Source organism: Alexandromys fortis, unplaced genomic scaffold (genome assembly GCF_014885135.2).
Source record: "Alexandromys fortis isolate MF-2015 unplaced genomic scaffold, M_Fortis_MF-2015_v1.1 scaffold_19, whole genome shotgun sequence".
In the NCBI taxonomy this organism is placed as follows: domain Eukaryota; kingdom Metazoa; phylum Chordata; class Mammalia; order Rodentia; family Cricetidae; genus Alexandromys; species Alexandromys fortis.
Window position 1 is genome coordinate 10,735,335 of NW_026067890.1, and position 13,829 is coordinate 10,749,163.

Genomic DNA, 13,829 nt, shown 5'->3' on the forward strand with positions numbered 1-13,829 from the left:
CAGGCAGTTGTGAAGTGCCTGACACGGACACTGGTAACTGAACATTTGTCCTCTAAAAGAGCAGCAAGTATTCTTAACCACTGAGCCATCTCTTTGGATGCTATATACTTTATTATACAAGAATACTTATATAATAATGATTGAGTGATATGTTAAGAGATAATGTAGCATTAAATCCTAACAAGGGCAATAATAGTCCATTCTTAATAGTCCATATGACCCAGTCCATCAGGCAAGAGACTAAGTCTTATGATGCTGGAGTCAGGGATACAGGATAGTCTTAATATCTGTGAGGAGAACTGCGAGTTTAAACATAAAGTAAAGAAACAGACACTGGCATGGAGTCTGATCAGTTGTGTGGATGCGGTAGTGATATGGATGAGACTCCTGCTGGATAAACACTTGCAACAGAAGACTTGTAACATGGCTGGAACACATCACCTTGAGGTGTAGGTTCACTTCACCAATTACTTGTTCACCTGTTGGTTATCCTGCAGCAAGTATAGATTTATTTCTAGCAACATTTCGAGCATCTGTCAATCATATTGAACAGGCACAATTAAGCAGCATTGTCAGGATAAATCATTAATAATGGTTTCATGTACATCGATGCTGATGAAGTAAAATGAACTGGGTTTTTTAAGCAATCAACAAATATTCACCGAGGTCTTACTTCAAGTCATTGGGTTCTGCAGCCCTTTGATCATTGAGAGAGCTGTCATTTTTGATAGCGCATTTTTAAAATAATGCTATTTCTATACATCATGTGAAATGCCTAAACATACGTATAACAGGTGGTTAAACAATAAGAACATTCTGCTTCTCTGTAAAAGCCATGTGCACATGGTTTCTTTAAGGCATCTCTATTGCTCTAAAAAGCAATATCATTACAGTGTAATTATATCTATATTCTATCTTCATGGAGATGTTGGTCATTTCAAAATGGCCCAGTCTATTGCTTTTCTGTGTGTGTGTTAGAAATGTAACTAACACTCAGAGGCTCTAAAATTTTTTTATTACTATTTATTCTTCTTGAGGTTTTATCCAGTAGTTTCATGCAAACAAAGAAAAGCAAGAAATGAACAAATACCTCATGAAGTCAGAAAGAGAAACAGTGAATGGGACATAGTGAAAACCCAATAGCAAGCATCGTGTTACCTACTGTTTTACTGTTGGTGGGTGTTCTAAACAAGGAGACAATCTAGCATAGTTTTCTATCCCCCTGGTAACCTGTAAGGGTGGTGCTTAAGTAATAAAAATCAACTAACTACCACATAGACTTGTTAATAATTTCATTTCCATATCTCCAGATAATCTACTTTGTTAATCCGACAAGCCTTCTACTCTGGCTTTTACATATCAGAAAAACCTAACTAACTTGTATAATTTCTTTAATTACAGTAAAATGTATACAGTTGGTGGAAAACAGTTAAAATGTATGAGTTCAAGAAAAAGTTCAGAAGAAATGGTCACTCTGTCGTCGTCGTCATCGTTGTTGTTTGAGACAGGTTTTTTCTTTGTAGCCCTGGCTATCCTGGAACTCATTCTGTAGACCAGGTTTGCCTCAAACCCAGCTACAGAAGAATAATGGAGAAACTTGGTTCTCACATCCTCCAACTATGGGCATGGTACCTTGTCTATACTAAACAAGCTCTCTTAGAGCTACAATGCTAGTTTCCATTATGATGAGTTGAGCTGGGCATTTTTTATTTCCAATTATGTTTACCAATAAAAGTATTCATTTATACAAAGGTTTATTTTTTAAAAGTTTCTGAATGCCAACGGAACTCGGGAAGCAAGTATATAAGAGAAGCTCAGCCCCAGCAGTAGTGACCTACTGGGTAATTCAGATGCTGATGTCTGACCCTGGGAATCTGAATGCATTTCATTTCCTTCCTAGTTTCTCATAGCCTTACTCTGTGGTTAAATCATGTTTTACAAGAAATTAATTATAGATAGAGTCTTTAGTTAATAGCTTAATAAGTGTTCAAATGAAATAGTCACATGAATCTCAAAGGAAAACTACTTTATCTACTTATAACTGCCATATTTTAAAGAGGTTTAAATATTGAACTTAAAGGGAACACACTATTTAAATAATAGCCAAAGCTTACTCTAGCTTTTTCTTATGATTCAGGCCCTATGTTAAGCACACAATTGTATTAATTCAGCTAATCTTGGAATTAAACCTAGACGATAGGAACTAACTGGTGACTGTGGTGAGGGACCAAACTCAGCCTGTCCCTCCTTGGTATAATCCTATTTCACTCTTGAGAACTCAGTTTCTCCTCATCCCTATTTGCAATGCTAATTACTGAGAAGTAGCTCAGACTCTGAAAATTATTTCTTAAGCTTTTACAATTACACCACTCAAATGTGTCAATGTGATAAAAAGGAATATTAAAATGGATTACAGGATTCTGTGGTATCAAATGAATACTAAACTTAGCTGGTTTTCATTTAAAAGTAAAAATGAAAGAATGGAGCTGGGGTGGCTGGATTTCTTAGGTTTCTTACAGTAATCAAGTACTATGGTTCAAAGGTCAGGTGCTAATCAATGACAGCATCCTTCTCTACTTTTTTTTAAAAAAATTATTAACTTCAGTATTTGAAAAACATGCAAATACCTAAAGACATCATTCACCAAATCTAACCAGTCCCAACTGGTTATACAACTCAAAGAGCGTTTCCACAATTAGAATAGACATTCAGAATGGAAACTGTCTTCCATTTTATGCATTAACTTTATTCATTCACTGTTGAACTGTCCTTCAAGATCTGTTTTACCATCGAATTCTTTGATCTTCACTCATCTGATGTCAACAATCCTCCCAGCTCTGACGTCCAGAATTCATTCATTTGTTTACTCTTGTCTCTGCTCAGGACAAATTCTGTGCATGCTCTTTGTAATGATGCCATGCATTTTTTTCCATGTATCCTAAGTTCACTTGCATGTCTGTAGCTTTCCCATACATGTTTACTTAAACCACATTCCCAATCACAAGCAATGCCATCTTCTGCCTGAACTTGACTTCAGAAGAACACACATACATGTCACCTAGACTCACTAAAAGTACATGCTCATGAGCCTCAAGCAGGTCCTTAGCATTATTTGTCAATCACGACCATCACAGTTACCCTTGGGCATTCTCTCCTCCTTTCCTGGATCAATCATTTCACACCTTTCTCCACAACCCCCATCACCTCTCTCCTATCATTCAGATAACAACTTCAACTCATTTCACTGAAAGACCAAGAAGGCAGCTTAAAGCTCCTACCCCACACCCACCTTTCCAGCCCCATAGCCATTCTACTTCCTGCTTTACCCACATGCCCTTTGCCTCCTTAACTAGCTACAGCCCCAGGAAAGGACAAATCTCCATTGTGTGCCAGCCCTCATCAATCAAAGAGCACTTGGTCCTTCTCCCATCTCTCTTTAGTTTCCAGCTGTCTCTTCCTTAAATCACCAATGGCTTTTCTTTCTCTGATGATCTTTTCCATCAATGAAACAAACATGCCATCGCTTCTTTTACATAAACAGAAATGTCTCTCATGACCCTGTTTTCCTTTCCAGCCACTCCCTTGTCTCTTCTGTGCTTTATAGAAAAGACCTTCAGGAATAGTTGGCCTGACCATTGTCCAGTGAATGAACTCCTTCTGACTCACTCCACCCGCCACTGAAATTATGCTATGAGATCATCTCTTACTACTACAATGCTTCAGATATTATTCAGTTCCTCAGCTTATTTTCTCAACAACATTCTATGAAGCTGAACATTTCATAGACCTGCAAATAGCTTTTTCTGTAGTTTTCACGACATAAATCTCTTCAGGTTTCCCTCCTCCATCTTTGAGCACTCTTGCCCATTCTCACCCCCTGAGTGACCTGAGTTCATCTGTCAAACACCCTTATTATCCATGGACACTCATAAATACTTCTCTTGGTAATCTCATCCAGTATGATGTTTTGAGAATTGTCTAGACATTGACTGAAGTAAAGCTTCTATCTTTGGCCAAAGCTTTTTTTCTGAACTTCAGACTCAATGTGTCCAACTGCCTAATCTTAGGTACCACACAGACCAACTTAAAATGTGCAAAATTGGCCAACTATTCCTTCAAGCCTACTCATCTCACAGACTTCTCCGTCAATAGTTCATGAAAAATCAACCCTCCCTTTTCCCACGGCAACCCCAAACTTCATTCTTCACCCCCTCTTCTGCCCTCATCCTGTATCAAATCCATCCGGATGGAGGGCACAAGGTCCTTGTGCTTACAAATGGGCACTAGGGAAACCAGGAATGTTAAACATGCAACATTGTCTCTTCAAAAAAAGAGATGTTTGACCTGTTTTCTGCCCAGAAGGTTGGGAATGGATGTGCTTAGCAGATTAGTGACCTCTGTGCTGTCGCTATGACCAGGCCACACCTGGCTTCCCCATACAAACAAAGCTCACCACTTCTGTATATTGCCCTAATGTAAAACAACTCCTTGCTCACCTAAAGCAATGTAAGACCTTTTCCCTAGGCTGTCCTTGCTTCCGTCTGTCTGGGTGCTACTACCAGACTGCAGATAAGTCCGTCTCTACCACTTCTTCCCCTAAAATTTCTCTAGTCACTTTTCTTATTTAGAATCAAAGCCAAGGTTATTTCTTAAACTCACCTACAAACATTTGCTGCTGTAGCCTTCTGCTCTCCTCAACCTCCTGCTGTTCTTCTCCCTCATTTTATTTCAGGCAGGCTGGCTGACCTCCCTGCTGATCACAGGACACATCACCATGTTCTACGGGCTCTCTCCTCAAGGATTGTAAAATACGCTCCTTGAGAATAATGCATGGCTTCACGTTCGGCTCTGCTGAGTAGTCATTGGACCATCTCGTCAGCCATGACACACTTCTCTCCACTCATTCTCTCCTCTCTGACTGCACGTTCCGTGTCCACGTCTTTTACTGCTTTCGTTTTTCTCTTGTTTTCCTTTATTTTTTTCAATATGGATTTTGTTATTTATTTCTAGTTGGCTCTGACTTCACAGATATCCACGTGCCTCTGTCTCCTGAGTGCTGAGATTAAAGGTACACCCCAGCCCACCCAGTGATATACTGCTTTTCCTCTTTCCCTGTATATTAGTTATCATTCCATTGTTATGAAAAAAAACAACACCATGACCAAGGCAAATTGTAAGAGAAATCATTTACTTGAGCCTATGATTTTTGTGGGTTTTAGTGATGATAAGAGTAAAGGCATGTGGCCAGGAAGAGCTGAGAGCTCACTTCACCATCCATAAAGAGGCAGCAGAGAGATGACACCCTGGGAATGGAGCAATTCTTGATATCGCAAACCCTGCCCTGGTGGCATACTTTCTCCAGTAAGGCCGCACCTCCCGGTCTCTTCCAAACAGTTCTACCAACTTGGGACTGAGTAGTCAAATATTTGAGCCTATGGAACCTATTCTCATTCAAACTACAGCACTATATATCTTGCTAACTTCCTTGCTCTTCTTGTCTTTCTCATTTGAGGGTTCGAATTGTAAACTACAAGACAGCAGAGGTCTTTCTTCCTTCTGACTACTGCATCCTCAGCACCAAAAATTTGAGTAAACAGATGAACAAGTGCTGTGCCCGACATCAGATTGGAATACAAGAATTCTGTGGTTAGGATAGCTGAAGCAAGTTAAGGAGACGGGTGGCTGCCGGGAAATCAAGCATTACAATCCATGTCCTTTGGTCACAGGAAGAGAGGACTCAAGAGAATTCCCGGAATATAGAGTATTCTGCGCCAATCTAAACCATGCAGACAGTACTTAAGAGCACAGCCACAGAAGTAATTTGAATAAGGTCACCCCTGCATTTCCAAAATGGAAGAGTCATCACATTTCAAACCTCTTTCTCAGTACCCGGAGGTACAAATACAGTCAAAACCTTTTAGTGCTGGGGATGAGTACTTAATGAATGTCTCCTAGAATCGCTTACCACTGAATAAACATCAATGCTGAAATTCAAGAGATTAGAAAGACCATATTTAGCTTGAATTTGAGTTGAAATCGTCTAATATAAGGCAGGAAGCTTTTGCTTCTATTAAATGAGGTATCAGCAATAAACACTGGTTGGGTTTTGTGAACTTGATACAAGCTAGGGTCATCTAGGAAGAGGGAATCTCGACTGAGAAAATGCCCCCATCATATTGATCTGTAGGAAAACCTGTAGGGGCATTTCCTTAATGATTGATGTGTGAGGGCCCAAGCCACTGTGAGTGTCCCACCTTTGGGCAGAGGGCCTGTGTTTTCTAAGAAGGCAAATGGAATGAGCCGTATGGAACATGTCAAGGAGTCTTCTTTCATTGCCTCTGCTTCACTTCCTACCTCCAGGTTATTCCTGCCTTGAGTTCCTGCCCTGGCTTCCCTTTATGATCCAGATGTGTAAGCCAAATAAACCCTTTTATCCACACGCTATTTTTGGTCGTGGTGTTTTATCACAGCAACAGAAAGCAAACTATGACAATCATATTGATAGTTAGCTATGTTTTACAAATATATTTATGTCTAATTTAACTACTTATAAAACTGAAACGTATTCTATTGCTCTAAATTCCATGAATTCAATTATTTCTTATTCATTTTTTTTGCCCTTATTAAGACCCAAACTAGTAATACTGTTCTTGGCATTTTTAAAGACAGGGCTACACCAGATGAATCCAAATGGCATCTATGAGAAACATTTTAGATGCAGAAAAACATCTTAGTTTAACACAACCCAGATAAGTATTGACTGTTACCAAATTACACTTAAGTATAATCTTTCCTCTCTGATGGCACAGACCATGGACATGCACTTAAGATTCTGTACTACCTATGAAAATAGTACTGCTTCTGCCAACAGTAATCAATATGAGATGACTGCCCTAATCCATCGTAGGCTGTCATGTTCAAAATATCCATGGAGTGTTGATTGCACTAGGAACTTCTCAAGCATTCCCTCAAGTTATCTGCAACCCTGACTTCAGGTGGTTATGATCAGTAAGGATAAGCAAATTCAGACATGAGGAGGGAATTTGCCCAAGGTCCTTCAGCATGAAAAAAAAATGAGAAAATGGATTCTGGTACCCACCTTTTTAACTTGACTTCCAAAACTAGTCAGAGTCCCACTTGCTAATGCTATTATTGAATGTATTAGCTTATTGCTGAAGGCTTGTCATCCTCGAAACATCAATATTGCCTTAACATGAAGTTTTTTTTTAAAAAAAAATCTGATCCTAATTTCAGTTTAAGGACCCTTAGTGCGCCAACATATGTGATATTTTTAGAAAGCAGGTACAGCCCAAATTGTCTTTCACTGAGAAATGCAACAGGGACAGAGAGTCCCGGCTCTTATACTGTATGTCACAATGCTTCCTGGAAACCGCAGCTTAGAAGACAAACGCGGAATATGCTTTCTTCTCTTGGTCCCTATACCATAGCATGTGAATGCCACCTAGTTAGAAACAGGATAATTAGGCTTCAATAACTGCCACTTCCATCCACATATGTATTTAGAAATTATTTTCAGTTTTACATTTTATTTGAATTTTAGTAGAATTCTTAGTAACTGTGGTAGAATTTCTGGTGATGTCCCCTGCCTGCCACCATGTGGCAGATGTCCATGCCAGCTTAACTCTGCATGCCCCACCCCCCCTGTTTCTGAACACCTTCCTCCTGACAGCTGGATTTACAGCTTGCCTCCCTGAGCTTTGTTGTAACTGAAATCAAAGGGTGCAGTAGCTGTTGTTGGAGCCTGCTCCCGAATTCCTTCACTAACAGGATGAAGACCCTAGAGGACACCTGGAAGGTAACATGTGGCAACTCCCATTGGGCTCTCCCAATGCTTTAGTGACACAACTGGGGGAGAAATGAATAAATGGGAATTTAGGAAGATAATAATTTGGGAATGATAAATAACCAGGCTGCATTTTAGAAAGTATTCAAGAGATTTACTGATTTCAATGTTACAGAGCAAGACTTCTTAACCTTCTTACACTTTTGACCCCTTTCTACTCAAGAAATTTTCATGGGACTCTGAGTACGTATAGAAATATAAAGCGGGTACATAAATCAAACATTTCCTAATAATGAAGCATGAGGAGATTTATTTTAAGGTAGTTTTGTGTTTTACCATTTACTAAAGATGAAGGTACATCTGTGCACCACTGAGACAGATGTGCTTGTTTATGTTTACAGGGAAGTTAAATCTTGGCTGAATATTTGATAAATGAAGATCTTTAGATACTCTGGTTTTATCTATCTATCTATTTATCTATCTATCATCTATCTAATCTATCTATCTATTTATGTATCTATTTGTTTATTTTTTGTTTTTTGGGGGGCAAGGTTTCTCTGTTTGGCCATGGCTGTTCTTAGAACCTGCTGTGCAGACCACCTGCCTCTGCCTCCCATGTACCACCACCACCTGGGAGGTACTTTGATTTCATTGTCCCAGTTCTAACAATGCCATCTCATATGAGTACATACTGGAAAATTGGAGAAATATGTTTGGCATCATTTCTGAAACCATTGAAAATTCTGTCCCTAAGCACAGCTCAAAAATTCTTTTAATTTTTTTTAAACGAAACTAAGGTCAGGAATTCATATAGCAATTTTAAAAACCAAACATTCTAATACAATATAATCCAGAGACATACTAATTTCACACTGGCATGCTGAAAAGATAGCGGTAGGGAAATATTTAAAGTCTTCTTTTTATAATGAAACTATTATATTTCTTTATGAGAAGAAAACTTTGCGTATGTTCAGGCTGTGTCCGCTCCAGAGGCCAAAGTGCTCATGCTGTGGGTCTAGGACCAGGGCTGAAGAGAAGCTCTACCGCAGAGCACAGAAAGCGTGAGAGAAACTGCTTGGGTTCATTATCATTTGATTTCAATGGATGCTGGTTGTCCCACACCCCAGAGCCTTTTCTTGTTAAGAACTTTTTGTGACAGCACATTCACTTCTATACCTTGCACGGGTCACAAGCCACAGCTTAGGGAGCTTGTGCCCAGAGATTTAAGAAAAGTGGGCCAAATGCATAGGAGGATGGAGCAACAGCATCCAAGCACTCCTGGATCATTTGAAATCAGAAAATATCCTCATATAAACATGATATTAATACTTAGCTTTTCATCTTAGTGTCTCTCTGTTTCTCTGTCTCTCTCTGTCTCTGTATCTCTCTCTCTCTCTCTCTCTCTCTCTCTCTCTCTCTCTCACACACACACACACACACACACATCACCACCACCACCACAAACAACAACAGCAACAAAAACACCACCACCAATAACAACATTTACAAACTATAGGATTACTGGGGTCTCCTAGACACTTTAACTTATGGTAGAAAAACCTTCATCAAAATGTCAAGAAAATATCAGTACTCTTGGGGGAAAATAATATCAAAAATAAATAATTTTATCCCTAATTCATAATCCAGACACTTGATTTAAACTAATATAGTAATTTTCTATATCCTCAGAATTAACCATATTTCTAAACAGGTGTTGTTTTCAGCTTTTTTGTTGTGTGACTTTTGTTTGTTTGAGACACTGTCTTATGCAGGTAGCCCAGGTTGGCCTTGACCTCACTCTGTAGCTGAGGATGGACTTTATCAAGTTATAATACATCATTCTTGATTAATTACTATATCAGATCAGGAGGGTCACATCATTTCAGAAGAAAATACTGATTCTGAATTTATTTATTTTTTCTACACCTCACTGGAAATAGCAATTCTAAAACCCAACCCTGACACTTCAAAAGTTGGGAAATTGCTACAAATTGGCTTGGATCAAGACCAACTTCCTGCTACCTCAGTAAAGCTCTATGAACAGAGAAGAGCCCTGTGCTCTGAGACTCTGCCTGGATCTTGGGTGCTTCCTGATCCACGGGCCAAAGCCTGCCCCCCACGCTTACCTGGTTGCAGGTGTTGATGTCGATGCCCCCCTTTAGATACTCCACAACTTTGTCCAGGTTGCCTGCTCTGGCAGCACGGAGGAAGCTGGCATTGCTGTCAGACTGGAAGAGAAAGAAAAGGCCCTTTGGTGAATCAAGCCTAACATCAAATGCTCCAGCTACAGCAAGTGTGGGCACTACACATAGGACAAGCTTTGGCTGAGAAACGCTTCCGTGCCAGCTTTCAGACACTGAGCTACCATTCACAGCATGAGGCAGCAACCACACCATGGCTTGTGGATGTTGACATAGATGGGAAACACACTCTGTACACACAAGAATTCAAAGGAACCGTGAAAATGAAAATGACCATTACTGCTTTATCCCAAACCTTCAGCCAGTTCAAGGATGAATTTACACTATGCAAAATTCCACTAAATTCCACTGAATCTAAAATATTATATTATTTTTCCATGCTTGAGTGTTGTGTGCATGTGCATGAGTGGCCCTGTGAACAGGTCTGCACAAAAATATGTGCTCACGGAGGACTGGATTTGATGTGAGGTGTCTTGTTCCATCACCACCCTCCCTATGTTCTACTTTCCTTATGGAGGAAGGGTCTGGCCATTGAACTGAGAGCTCACCAATGACTTAATCAACCGAGCCTGCTTGCCCTGGGTTCCTCTGTCTCCGCCTCCCTGGTACTGGGACTCCCATCATGCCTGCTAAGATCTTTATGTGGGTTCTGGGGATCCTAGTTCTGGTCCTCGGCTAGTGTGGCACGTGCTTTGTGCACTGGACTATATCCACAGCCCCTGTTCATTTGCTTTCTCATTGGGTTTTTAGTGAATGGATACGGAGCCTGATGGAAAATAAAAAAAAAAAAAAAAAAAAAAACAGTTTAAAACTAGATGCAGCAAAAGCTGCTTGGGTTCCTCTTTCTTTCTTCCTTCCTTCCTTCCTTCCTTCCTTCCTTCCTTCCTTCCTTCCTTCCTTCCTTCCTTCCTTTCTTTCTTTCTTTCTTTCTTTCTTTCTTTCTTTCTTTCTTTCTCTCTTTCCCTACTGTTAGATTCCAGATGACTTAGCGGAAGGACACTGAGTTGGGGTTACTCCAGTCATCCAGCCTCACGTTGGGAGAATAAGGAGCTTTGCAGAGGACGAAAGCATCAGTTGGCAGGTGTGGACTGGGCTGATGCAAATTTTGTCCTCCTGGTGATTCAGGGAAAACACTATTAAATGTAAGCCAGCTGACATAATACCAGACTGAAATGCCCTGGAAAAGATGATAGCTCTCTGGATGGAGACTTTTGTTTTAAGGTTTTCATCTTCCCACAGTCTCCGCAACTCTGGTCCTGGGAAAATCAGCTGCATTTGCCTCGTGAAAAGTCTAGAGAACTGTTCCAAAGGCAGAGTTACAACCATCGCCCCGGGGCTTGGATAAATATTCTGACTTTTAAACCTTAACATAATAATGACAAAAAACTTTTGTCAAGGTTAAAGACATTTATATAACTATTATAAATTTCTTGTGGTATACTATCTGACCAAGGAGAAGAGGGGCCTGAAGAGGGACGTAATTCACATATTTGGATGTGAGCGCTGAGTTTGATAACTTCTGTTTTCTTTCAGGTTTAACAACATCCCCCTTAGCAAAATGCATAGCCTCCTTCCCTCAAAGAAGACTACGCTTGGCAGGGATTCTTGGCACACTCTGTCAAAGCTGTTTTTTAAATTTGTGAGGATGGGCAGGTAATAGAAATGGGAACATTTTCTCAGGGAGTTTCAAACACATGATTGCTTGCACATTGCTAAGTGATTTACACTCAGGAACCCTGAAAACCCAAGAACTGAATGATCTCACATCAGTCTGAGTATCTTTGGGTTACAGGTTTCCAAGCCAGCCAGATGCTTAAAGAGGGAACAGCATGGCCGAAATCCAGACACCCAGAATCCATGTTCTGTTTCTTTGGAGATGCCTCACGGTGTGACTAGTGTGGGAACAGTCTCCTTCCCGGGATGCCTCGCTTCTCTTCCCAGGATGTCTCGTTCTACATCCTTCCTGAAAGTCATGCCCATGGCAGAGTGCCCTGAGTCCATCTGCAATGCAGGGACTAAATTATGACTCACTTCAAAATGCTTCTTCTATGAAATTATTTTGCTGTTTTTAGCTAATGTTAAAAACTCCTATGGGGTTTCCCCCTCTGAGTTTCTTGCTACAAGTAAGTAAAACTTGATGCGCCACATGGTGCTATGAAGAGCGCACAATAAATCTTATTTTTTGCTGTAAATTTATAAAAATAAAATAACATAAAGTCCCACATGTAAACTTTAGAAGTACTATTATGTAAACAACAATTTTCCAAATTAGATTTATTATAAATTGTACTAAAAACTGAGCAAAGGAAATACTTACAATTTGTGCAAGAAGCAAATGATTGTAGGTAATATTTACTGAGGGTTTACTGTGGGCCAAGAAAAGAGCTAACGGAGCCATACGCATTGAATAATCAAGATTCATAGTAAGACTATAAAGAATGGTGTATCGTTATGAGGGAAGAGGTCTAGAAAGTTTCTTAGGTCATAGGATTACTCGGGGATGGGGGAAGATTCAAGATTTATTTCACATTTATCAGACTCAGAGTCAGAAAACTCTGCTGTTGCTGTTACATCCCCAGCAATGCAAATTTCCAAAGTAGAAAACAGTACAGATTCCCCCACTTCAGCAGGACCACACACGACCTTGGTCTACAAGTCCTCCGTAAACCCTGTCATTTATGATGTAAGTGCTGCACAGGAAATGCCCCCTGGCTACACCTAGTGCTATTTGCAACTAGCAAAAACTAAACTCAAGATCTAGGTGAGAAAGCCCCAGAAACTCCTTCATTTGCAAATGAGGGGGAAAGTGGGAAAATAAAAGGGAGTTGATGGGGCTGGAGAGAGGGCTCCCTGGCTAAACAACACTCGCTGCTCTTCCAGAAAACCAATGTCTGGTGCCCCGGCACCCACATTCGGCAGCATACAACCAACTGTGACTCCAGTTCCCGGTACCCCATACCCTATTCTGGCCTTTGTGTGCACCTCCACACACAGGGCATATATTCACACAAATACACATGCATACATAAACACAAATTAATCTTTTAGTTTTAGGAGACATCTGTTACATGTCTCTACGTGTCTCTAGGGCTCCAATACAGCAAAAGATCAAGTTGCGTTTTGTTCTTAGAGAAACAAGCAAAAAATGCAGTAAACAAGCCAGGGGAGAGGGAGAGACCATCCTGAAAGCATAGGACATCAGGGCAGAAGCTGAGATAGACTGAAGACCACAGTGAACACCAGGAAGTCCACAAGGCCCTCTGCCAAACTTGCCTGAAGAATGGGCAGGTGCTTTTGTTGTTACAGAGTATCAAGTGTTCTTAATTGTTTGTCTATTTTCCCAGTTAAATTTTTAAAAATGGATACAAGTTCAAGACTTAGAGCAAAACCCTGAAATTTTAGCAAATAGTATTCCCAGTTTTAAATGTAACATTTGTGCCATCCTGCCAGGAACCTCTAAGGCAGATTCTTCTTCCACCCCACTGAAGAACTTAGTTTTCCCCAAGTGAGGAAATGCATTAAATGAAACGGTTGTTATCATATGGTTTAAGAGCATGAATTTCAGAGAAACCCTGTTTTAAAAAAAAACAAAAACAAAAACACTAAAACCATGAATTATCAGGACAGAATGAAAATAAACTTCCAAAATTTGTATGTAGAAAAAAAAACAATTCTGAAGTTCAAATTCATACCCTTACACAGAAATATGTATTCTCGTTCTTGTACAACATTGACAAATGCACATGTCAATACACTGTGTCCTACAATGAGGTCAGTCGGTGGTTACAGTTCTTGACAAAACAGCTTTTGACAGCGGGAGCATG

General features: G+C 40.1%; 1 protein-coding gene across 28 annotated transcripts in view; it reads right to left on the bottom strand.

Moving 5' to 3' along the window:
* Ank2 (ankyrin 2) overlaps positions 1-13,829 on the bottom strand; it is a 513,191-nt gene that overhangs the window by 155,118 nt on the left and 344,244 nt on the right. For all 28 annotated transcript variants that reach the window (XM_050139715.1, XM_050140008.1, XM_050141378.1 and 25 more), the window contains one exon: positions 9,931-10,032. In XM_050139715.1, coding sequence (XP_049995672.1) covers positions 9,931-10,032 — 102 coding nt within the window. The remainder of the gene's footprint in view (positions 1-9,930; positions 10,033-13,829) is intronic.